The 11,205-nt window shown below is 37.3% G+C and overlaps 2 protein-coding genes across 3 annotated transcripts; both read left to right on the forward strand.

Annotated features, from left to right (window-relative positions):
* Nucleotides 1–509: 509 nt before the first annotated feature.
* On the forward strand, nt 510–2,491 carry LOC122037446 (pollen receptor-like kinase 5). The gene has a single exon (XM_042596923.1). The coding sequence runs from the start codon at nt 510–512 to the stop codon at nt 2,379–2,381; it is 1,872 nt and encodes a 623-aa protein (XP_042452857.1). The 3' UTR covers nt 2,382–2,491.
* A 2,242-nt stretch (nt 2,492–4,733) lies between these two features.
* On the forward strand, nt 4,734–7,937 carry LOC122037445. Of its 2 annotated transcripts, XM_042596921.1 has the most exons (3): nt 4,734–4,881; nt 4,957–5,053; nt 6,999–7,937. In XM_042596921.1, the coding sequence occupies exons 2-3, from the start codon at nt 5,047–5,049 to the stop codon at nt 7,733–7,735; spliced, it is 744 nt and encodes a 247-aa protein (XP_042452855.1). In that variant the 5' UTR covers nt 4,734–4,881; nt 4,957–5,046; the 3' UTR covers nt 7,736–7,937. The 2 variants fall into 2 exon arrangements, with proteins under 2 accessions (XP_042452855.1, XP_042452854.1); XM_042596920.1 differs by lacking the exon at nt 4,957–5,053.
* The last annotated feature ends 3,268 nt before the right edge of the window (nt 7,938–11,205 follow it).

An 11,205-nucleotide genomic window follows, 5' to 3' on the forward strand; every position in this document is an offset into this window, starting at 1 on the left:
AATTATTATTACCGCGAACTGACTACAGAAGATTATGCTAAGTAAACTCATTTATGGAACAATTTTACGTTGAAGAATTTGTGGAGAAGTTAAAATATTCCAGTACTATTTTTTTTTGGTCTTTTATGGAAAAAGGTTTAATTGATATAAAAATTAATTTTAAGAGATGGCTAAAAATCGCCAAATCGCGATTAAAATTGAGGTACAAAAAACGAAGGGAAGCCCTTCCATCACTGCCAACCGCTCACCGCATAGAAGAACCTGCGACGTATTTTGACCACACGACTCGACCTGCGACGACGACTCGGTCAACTCGGCCGTCGCCACCGTAACTCGCCCTCCTATTCTCGGCCATCCACCGCCTGCTTCGGCGTCACCACCACCTCAAAAAACGCCTCCCCCTCAAAAAACTCCACCGGCCCCTCGTCAAATCTCTCGGCTTACGTCTCTCTCGATCAATCCCATCTCGTTCGCCTGCCCGACTCCTCGTCGGACGGTCGCCGAGCAGCATGGATGGTCGGCGGCCGCTCCCGCTCCTCGTCGCCCTCCTCCTCCTCCTCGCCCGCCGCTCCCTCACTTCGCCCGACGCCGACGTCCTCTTCGCCTTCAAGGCCACCATCACCGACAACTCGGGCGCCCTCAGGAGCTGGGACCAGGAGTCCGATCCCTGCACCGGCAACGCCACCAAGTGGGCCGGCGTCCTCTGCGACGACGACGGCAGCGTCTCCGGGCTGAGGCTCGCGAACATGGACCTCGCCGGCGTCATCGACATCGGCCCGCTCGCCGCCCTGCCGCGCCTCCGCTCCTTCAGCATCGTGAACAACGCCTTCGACGGGAAGATGCCGGAGTTCGGGAAGCTGAAGAGCATGAAGGCCGTGTACCTGTCGAGGAACAAATTCTCCGGCGAGCTTCCCGACTCGGCGTTCGCCGACATGGGCTGGCTGAAGAAGCTGTACCTGTCGAACAACGAATTCACGGGCGCGATTCCGGCCTCCGTCGCCGCGCTTCCGAGATTGCTCGAGCTGGGGCTCGACGGGAACGGGTTCACCGGCCCGATCCCGGAGCTCCGATCCAACGACCTCAAGATGGTGAACTTCTCCAACAATCACTTGGAGGGAAGCATTCCGGCGAGCCTCAGAAAGATGGATGCCAATCTGTTTTCAGGTAACGAAGGACTCTGTGGCGAACCTCTTCAAGTTTCATGTTCATCATCGCCGCCGCCGTCGCCGCCGCTATCTTCCTCACCCAACCAAACCCTTCTCCACGTCGTAGTAGCTCTGACTCTATTCCTAGCCATCGTCGCCGTCATACTCTCCCTTCGTCGCCGACCATCCGAGAACAATGCCAATCCTCCCCCCGCAGTGATGAAATCGAAAGCCGCGCCGACCAAGGAAGAAGCGATGGAAGAGGGAACCACCAAGTCGGACGCCGGCAGCACCACCAGCAAGAAATCCGGCAAGGAGTCCGACCAGGGAAGACTGATCTTCGTGAAGGAAGGCATGGGGCGGTTCGAGCTGAAAGACTTGCTCAAGTCCTCCGCCGAGGTGCTGGCCACCAGCAACTTCGTCTCCTCGTATAAGGCCTCGTTGCCGGACGGCACGGCCATGGTGGTCAAGAGGTTCAGGAACATGAACAGAGTGGGGAAGGAGGACTTCGACGAGCACATGAGACGGCTGGGGAGGTTGTCCCACCCCAATCTGCTGCCGTTGGTCGCTTACTATTACCGGAAAGACGAGAAGCTACTGGTCACCGGCTACGCCGCCAAGAGAAGCTTGGCCGATCTTCTCCGTGGCTCCGAATCATCAAAGCTCGACTGGTGCGCTCGATTGAAGATCGTGAAAGGAGTCGCCAAAGGGCTAAATTACCTCTACGAAGAGCTCCAGATGCTCAGCGTTCCCCACGGCCACCTGAAATCCACCAACGTCCTTCTCGACGAGTCCTTCTCGCCGTTGCTGACCGACTTCGCCTTGATCCCGGTGACGAACCCGGCGCACGCCGCCCAGTTCATGGCGGCGTTCAACTGCCCGGAGTACAAGAAACAGGAGAGGACGAGCAAGAAGAGCGACGTCTGGAACCTGGGCATGCTGATCCTCGAAATCCTGACGGGCAAAGCGCCGGCGACGGAGAAGGGAGGCGCCGACTTGCTCGGCCTGGCCAGCTCCACTCCTCGGGAGGAGTGGGCGAGCAAGGTTCTCGACGGCGAGACGACAGCGAAGGCGACGGCGGCGGCGCAGGAAGAAATGCTCAAGCTGCTGCAGGTCGGATTGGATTGCTGCGAGGAAGATGTGGAGAAGAGGTGCGAGCTGGAAGAAGCCCTCGACAGGATCGAAGTGCTGAGGGAAGAGGGAGGAGGAGCTGGAGGAGATCCGGCGACTCATTGACATCGATCGATCGATCGATCGACTGAGATCATCATAAACAAGATTGGTGAGCTTCATATTCGATGCATGGATTTGAGCTTGCTTGCAATGTAACAAACGCAGTAATGCAAGTGGCATGGCTGAAGAAATTTTTCCTTGATCTTTCTCATGATGTTCTAGGATCCACTCACAATTTTTTTTCCCCCAATATATTTTAGCTATTTTCAAACAATAACATTTGATGAGATTTAAAAACGATTTAAATTCGTAAGCTTTGTGTTTCAAATTGGATGGTGATATAGTATGTACAATGTATTGATACTCGAATCTAAAAATATATATATATATCTAATTTATTATTGTCTTTTTTAATTCTCTATATTTTTTTAGTGGCTCCAAGTTGGATAGGTTTTAATGTTAATATATATCACCTCTTCTGCTCTTCATATATATACATGTTATACACCTATTATATTTACATTTTTTTTTATTAACACGCATGTTCATTTAACATTAATATTAATTATTTATGAATCCTACTATCCATTTATCCATCTTTATTCTTTATATCCAAATTTATTTTTTTCAAAAATTATATAAAATTTTTATTATTAACACTCATCCACATTATTTTGTAATATTATTTGGGTGTTATAATACCTACATATTAACATCATACTTTTATATTCATTTTAATATTAACATATTATTTGTGGGTCTCATTGTTCATTTATTTATTTATATTGTTTATATCTAATTTTTAATTTTTTTTTAATATAAAATTTACTCATTGTCAACGTTCAAAGAATTGAATATTATTAATGCATGAGTTTTATAACACTTATATGCATTGGTTTGGAACATCATTTAAATGTTATAATACCTACATATTAACCTTAATAATGTGGATGCTAGCAATAAGGACATCTACAATGTTATCTCGTTATAATATTCATCACCTCATAAAAAAGTATGGGGTCCACTGTCACATACTTATTATAACAACTTTCTTCTTTCACTCACATTCCTTTTAACATTAACACTCATTATTTATGGGTCCCACAATCCACTCAATCATTTTAAAATTATATCATATTAAATAAATATATTTTAAATATGTTTTAAATTATTATTATTATTAATCTTACTTTTTAAAATATAATTTTATAGTTTTCCAAAAATAATATTAATTTTTAAATATATTTATTAAATAAAATAGATGTTTGTGAAAAACAAAATTACAATATTGGCAAAATGAAATTATAAGGTTGTGAAAACGAAATTATCACTGAGTGACTAAAATTATAAAGTTGGGAAAACGAAATTGACGGAGACAATATTTAGAGAGTAGAATTGAAAGAGTAGTGAGTTGGAATGAAAATATGTGTACATATTAGTGGATATTTATAAATAAAATTTCGAACTAGCCGTTAAAAAACTAACCGTTTTATTTAATTTTATAATTTACATTTTAAAAAAATTATACACATGGGGTGGGCCAGCTCTGGCCCACCCCATGCATGCTTGAACGCGTTCAAGACCTTGAATGTGTTCAAGCGGATGAACGCAGAGTTGGCATCTACAACGCGACGTTAAATGAACAGTGTCGTTATAATGCGGCATTAACGCCGCGTTACAGATACCCTAACAAAGAGCATAACAAAAAGCCCCGGAACAATGGGGCAACAATAAAGTGTCTTTTCAATTTCATAAGCATCTAAAGATCGAGTCTCAATTTAAACGAATTAATAGATGAATTTCTTTTAATGAGCAACTGACCTAAAAATGTTGAGCTGATGGAATACTCACTTTGAGCATTTCCCAATTTACTTTGGTGGCCGATGAAAAAGTTCAGTAAAGTCAGGTCGATCACCTTAAAAATTAATTGGCATAAGTCGGATACATGAGATTAAAAGATGATTCGATCGTCTCGCGCCCTCTGCCAACGTGGAGGAGATAAAGTACGGATGACTATCAGTAATTAATGTAATGGGCAAGACAAAAAAATTTTCTTCTTTTTGCTCTTATAAGTAGCTACTACAATATAAAAAAAATAAATATTTTATTTTAAATAAAGTTACTATAAATAAAATATTATTATATTAAAACACTCTTAACTAATCTAATTAAAATTATTTAAATATCATCAAAACCATCTTAAATTTATTAAAATCATTTTAAAATAGCTACCTAAGTAATTGCTATATATAAATACTAAACTTTAAATTTTAAATCCTAAATATTATTATATCAAAATATTCAATACCAGCTTGTTTTGATTTTTGTCCTATCTCATTGATATTTTATGAAAGTGTAAAAAGTAAACAAATATAGTAAATTATAAAGACGTTTCCGAATAATAAGTTCGAGTTTAGGGTAAAATGAAAATATCTTATTCTTTTTCTTAATATTAAAAACCCCCCGAAACGGATATGTTTTCACCGCTAAATCCTCGATATCGGCCGCAGTTTCTTATCGTTCATTCTCTTTCACTCTTCTGCTCGGGTTTCTGAATCGATAGGTAAAGTTCGTAAGCCACCATCTTGCATTTTCCCCTGCCGTTTTACAACATTCTTTTTTTTTTCGTTGGTTATAGGAGAAGAAGTTTTAATGCTATTTTGCCTGATGATGATGATGCGTTAAGCCTCATTCAACTCCATTGTGTTTATGGTCGTTTCTTCTTTGGATGCTCGGTATGAGGATCTGCGATTTGGTCTTGTTTTGTTAGGTCATCTCTTGGCATATCACTTGTTTGTTATTTTGCCTCAATGGCCTCGTTGTCGTAAATACTCTCGCGGTTGGGAGCTCTTTCATTGAATTGCACTTGATGATCAAGTCGTCAGATTATTTCGTTCATCTATGATGATTTATGGACTAAATTAGTACCTGTTACTTTAATGCTTAATGTTGCTTGCTATTGTCTGAATGTTTTTTCAACATTTACAGTGCTAATACTTTGAATCAATATTTACCATGATTGCTTTCACATTGCTGGAGTTGAATCAACTAGTTCACTTTTGATTCTTTTGTCACTAATACTTTTTGTTCTTTGTGGAAAATTTTACAAGGGGACTTCTTAATTGCGAGTTCTACTGCTGTACTCACTATAAACATTTGCTTCTAGTTATCAGATTACTGTGTCAATCCATTACTATGTGCAATGTCTACATGTTGTTCTTTTTATGTGAATAACTCTAATATCACCAATGCTTTGTCGTCAATTTGTTCACTGACATTTCACTAATTGGTGCTTATGGATTTGTCATCTCTTGTTACCTTTTGTGAATGAATCCTTATTTTTGGCATGCCATTAAATTCATTTTTTTGGCCTAATAACTTTGAGGATTAATTGTTAAATCTATTACATACTTTCTGTAACTTTTAACAAATCAATCATGTCTTTTTTAAAAAATAATTGATTACTTACCTTATAATTTTTAACAAATCTATCACATTTTCAAAATTGACTAATTTATCAAGTGAATATAAAAACTTAACAAATCTATTAAAATTTCACTAAAAATAACATAATCGATGATATAAACTAACTGAGATATAATATGAAAGAGACACCTAATGAGTTAATGGAATTTTGCCTATGTGTTTACATTTTATTTAGTACATGATAGATTAATTAGCCTCCACGAGTTGACATAGTCACGTAGTTGGTACCTGCATGGGTGATTGCTCCAATAAGTCTTGGTGTCAATTTTCAACGGATGTAAAATGCCTCGTTGGGTGTCTAACCTCCCCATGTAAACAACCACTGCATTAGGGGAAAATGTTCTCTATGATTTACTTGTTTGTATCTTGTCATGGGATTGATGATACTGGACCGCTTGTGGTGAACAATATCACTTTTTTTTTTTGCTCCAATGATAAATTAATTATTTTTAAAGTACATAGTTGATTTGTTAAAAGTGATCAAATATTTAATAGATTAGTTATTTTTTGAAAATTTATGTTAGAATTTGTTTGAATTTACAAAGTACCTGATAGATTTTGCAATTAACCCTAACTCTAACATAACAATGTTTTGGTGTACCATCGCTGAAGATTATAATAGGAGATGAAACTGGATGCAAGTGTTACCATGACTGAATAGCATTTTAGGCATGCCATCAATCCTGTAGTTGTTGATGCTTTTCTATTTTTAAGGTAAAATATTTTAGATTTTAGGTTTGCTGGTTTTGTTACTCTGTCAATGATTCCACCTTCCTCATATGATCCCTCATCATTTTTTGTTAAACTTAAGCTACTAATTTTAATTTTACCATATTCAAAGGAAAAAAGCTGGGTTTCTTGTTTTCAGTTTGTCGATTAAAAAATTTGCAGCATTTCTTGAAATATTATAGTTCATATAGTTTCCTTTTTGGCTTTCCTTATGGGTATTCAATCTCAAATTAACACGCTAATCTTCCGATGTGTTTCTGGTGTTCCCTAGAATTTTTCCTAAAATTTTTCATTGATTGTTATGAAATTTCCAGTAACCATTGAGTGTGTTGAGTATAGTAAAATAGTAGTGAACGAGCCTATGAAATTGTCTCATTGCTTTTTTGGTTGTAAAACGATAATTGATTTGCTGTGTGTGTTTGTTCTCCATCAAATGCACTTCTAACCTTTATTTTAATGTAACAGTTAACAGACTGAAGCTTATGGAAGCAAATGAGGATGAAATCTCGGTGCTATTTACAGAAATTAATGAGTCTCACGAGAGCTCATTTGAGTTCTCAGACGATATTATCTCTTTACCACCCGAGATGCTCAAATCGAATGAGAAGACTATTGTACTCACACCAGAAGAGGCAACATGGGTAGATTCCTGCTTTGCATTCGGCCCTGAATCATCAGACGACAAATGGATGGTACTTAGAGATGCCTTCCTCGATGCTCTAAACTCCTATCCTATTTATCATGAAACTCCATCTTCCGTCATAGAGAGCAACGATGATAGAGTACTTGTCGATACAAGCAAGGTAATAGAACAACACGATGTCATGGACGATGACTTGCCTGAGGAGATGCAAACAGAACATGCTACCTTTATCGATAAGACTTCACATCTTACTATTATGAAGGTGCAAGACGATCATATCATACACCATAATCCATCTACAGATGCAGAAAACTCTAGTGACCAAGTTTCCACTGCTGAACAAGTTACTGAATCGCGTGAGAGTGTCTTCAAGGTTTGGGATCTTGAAACATCAGCTGAAGAAGAGGAAGACGAACTCATCACACAACTAAACAAGCTTCTAAGTGGAAGTAGGCTTCAGCAACCCATGCATTCCAGCTTATATGTGAGCGAAGAGAATGTGGATGAACTCATTGCGAGCTTCTTCGATTTGTCTCTGAAGCCTTTTGAGGATGAATGAATCAAAACAGTTGGCTATTTTCCGTCTCGATTGTTCTTGTACCAAATACTTGGGGATATGTCAACTAGTTAAATGTCGATTATATAATACTTGGAATTTGAGTGAATGTTGTCTTATTGGAAACACTATGATATTGTATTACATAAGTTAAAGTCCCTGAATGGAATAGGAGATACCATGAGCACGGTTGAGACTTCGTTCATTACCCCCTTAGTTGCTGGCATCGTTGAGCGAAGAGTCAATATCTCGATGCGCTATGAGTCCTTGTTTGCATAAGAACAACTCCCCGAACGAAATCGTGTCTTAGCAAGCAAATGTTTGATGACTTCCAAAAGTTAAAAATCACAAAAATGATGACAATGTGCGAGTTGAGTTCACTTGAAAACTTATGGAGCACATAAAACACCTTTTTGAACCTGGACAATGGCCCAAGCAGCAGGACGTAATCAAATCCCAATTTTAATGAACTATCAGAAAAATTTGCCTTAATGATGGGTTATGGGTGCCCGCTACGAGTACTTCCCTATTTACCTCTAATGATCAGTAGAAAACTTCGATACCTCAAGATTAATCGGCGTGAGCTAGGTATATGATGCTAACTAAAAAAAGAAAACACATTTTTGAAATCTCTTCCTTTTTAAGCAAGTTCAATCAAGAAGTAGAGGTGAGTAAAAGTTTGACTAAATCGAATTAACCGACCGAAGTTAAAAGTTCAGTTCGGTTAAATTGGAAATTCAATTTTTTTTCCATTAAAATATCGATTATATTGGTTTAATCGGTTCAATTTTGATTTTGAAAATCTAAATTCAGTTAAACCGATTAAACTGATATTATTAGTTGAATCGGATTAAATCGGACTAAACTAAATGTTAAATCCTAAACCGGCAAAGCCTAATATATAATTCGCACCTCATGATTCTCACCTCACCGCTCCCCACCTCGCAACTCCGCACGCACGCATCATGCTATGACTCGATGACTCCTATCTCCCTCAGCCAGCCCTCCCCTCTTCCCATTAGACCCAACCCAAGTTTGAAATCAATGATTTGACGATTTAGAATCATCGATTCGACGGTTCCTAACTATCGACCCTTAACCTAAACCATTCAAGACGATTAAGATTCACGGTTAAGACCCGTCAGTTTACGGTTCATGTACGATTCATCATAGTTAGATGTTTGTCGCACTTCAAGATTATTTTATTATTATTTTTTGAAAAAAAAATATAAAATTATAAAATTGTTTACTTGAACTTATTAAAAATAATTATATAATAAAAAAATTACTAATTTTTTATTAAATAATTAATATATAAAATTATTTACCAATTTAGTAAACGATTATATATTAATTAATAAATGAATAGACGTCTATTCTATTTTTCTTCAATTATTAATAATAATATAACAAAAGAAATATTGAGTAATTATTATATAATTAACTAACTAACAAAAACAATAATAGTTATTGTGTAGTTAGGATATTTAGTCTAGATGTTCGAAATAATATCTATAAAAAAAAATTCAAAAACAATTTGAATATTTAAAAAAAAAAAGAATAATTTGGGCCTGAACCATAATCGTGCCAGACTGATTACGATTCTAGCCCAAGAATCAATCAACGGATAACCGATTTATTTACCTGGACATGGGATGGTCTGATTCAGAATTGGCTCTGAGTCAGGCCTGCCTTTTGTCACTCTCACCGCTCTCGTCACTCTCACTGCTGGTGAGGCTGTTCCTCTTGCTCAAACCTGGGTATGATATTACCTAGCCTAAATACTCAAAGCTCATTATAATTTTTCTAACTGGCTCAGTATGTCCTTTTTTTTATACCCAAAACTTCACATTTAACCCAAATTTCAAAAGTCCAAATATAATAATTAGCTTAGATAGTAGATTTTATGATTACCCTTAATCCTTCTTCTCCCCCAATTTTTTCACCGACTCTACTAGTCTGATTGCTCAGTATTGTAAGCCTGTAACTTCACCTCATCTCTACAGCTATAACATATAAAATCCTCAAATCGAAGGTTATATTCATTTCAAGTTTCTTTTAATTTTTATTTTTCTATCTCATTGGTTGTGTTTAATTATTTTATTAATGAATGTTAATATAGATTATTTATTACGATATCAAGTGAAGCTATCCCAAGCGAACTGTTAGGATGTATATTAAAAGTCTAGCTTTTGGTATAAATATTTATCTAAAAATAAGAATCACATTGGTCAAATGTCTACATTTATGATAAATGTAGTTGTTCAATTAATTTATATTGTATATAACATGGTGTGTGGTGTCACACACAGAGGATCATGTTATCAGTACCTTATAAATTATAAACAGTAGCTCACGATCAAAATGGAAAGGAACAAATCATTGGAAGGTCGTAATGTAATTAGGTGTTAGTTTATCTTAACTATATAATTACACTAGTACACTTAGAGTGTATTGAGTAGGACCATTTGAGGTCGTTCCTTTTATACTGACTTTATGAAAGAACAAAGACCTCAGTTATTATGGAAGTGTGTGCTCTTAATCCTAATATAATAACAAGCACATATATTTGATATTTATTTCTTTAATTTATCAATGGGTGAGATTTAGTTCGATAAATTAATAAGCCCGATAAGTTGAGAAATGATATCACTTATAGTGTGTGTTGTTGATTATAGAAGGAAACTGTGTCCTAGTGATATAGGTTGAGAATGTCCCAAGAGGAGCTCATAAGGATTGTCATGTTAAACCCTGCAGTGGACTTAGTCCGACATGACGATGAAGTTGAGTGGTACTACTCTTGAGCTAGATATTAATTAAGTGAGTTGTCAAGAACTTACTTAATTAGTGGACATTGTTATTTTAAACACAGGGAGACTAACACACTCATAATAAGAAGAAGCCCAAAATGTAATTTGGGATTGGTGCGGTAGTTCAATAATAGTTCTCTAGTGGAATGAATTATTATTGATAAAATTAAGTTGTGTGTTCGGGGCGAACACGGGATGCTTAATTTTATCGGGAGACCAAAACCAATTCCTCCTCTCGGTCCCTATCGTAGCCTCTTAATTATAGAGTACTATATCCACCTATACCCACCTTCTTACCCATCCCATAGGCCGGCCAAGCTAGCTTGGAGACCAAGCTAGGGCCTACCAAAGTTTGGTTCATGGGTTCATAGGTGGTCGGCCCTAGCTTGGTTCAAGCTTGGTGGCCGGCCAAATTTAAATAAAAGGATTTTTATTTTAAAATTTTTCTTATGTGGATAACATGATTTAAAAGAGAGTTTAAAATTTTAAATCTTTCCTTTTATAAGATTCTACAAAAGATTAAGAGAAGAGCTAAATCTCTTTCCTTATTTGTAGATTAAAAGGTTGATTTTAATTTTGGTAAAAACTTTCCTATTAATCATGTTTATTATTTAAAAGAAAGATTAAAAATAAAAAAATTCTCTTTTATTAGTTTCTACAAAA

This window comes from Zingiber officinale, unplaced genomic scaffold (assembly GCF_018446385.1).
Source record: "Zingiber officinale cultivar Zhangliang unplaced genomic scaffold, Zo_v1.1 ctg43, whole genome shotgun sequence".
NCBI lineage: Eukaryota > Viridiplantae > Streptophyta > Magnoliopsida > Zingiberales > Zingiberaceae > Zingiber > Zingiber officinale.

What these genes read in the sequence shown, in the direction of transcription:
- LOC122037446 (XM_042596923.1), top strand. Translation starts at nt 510, where the DNA reads ATGGATGGTCGGCGGCCGCTCCCGCTCCTCGTCGCCCTCCTCCTCCTC.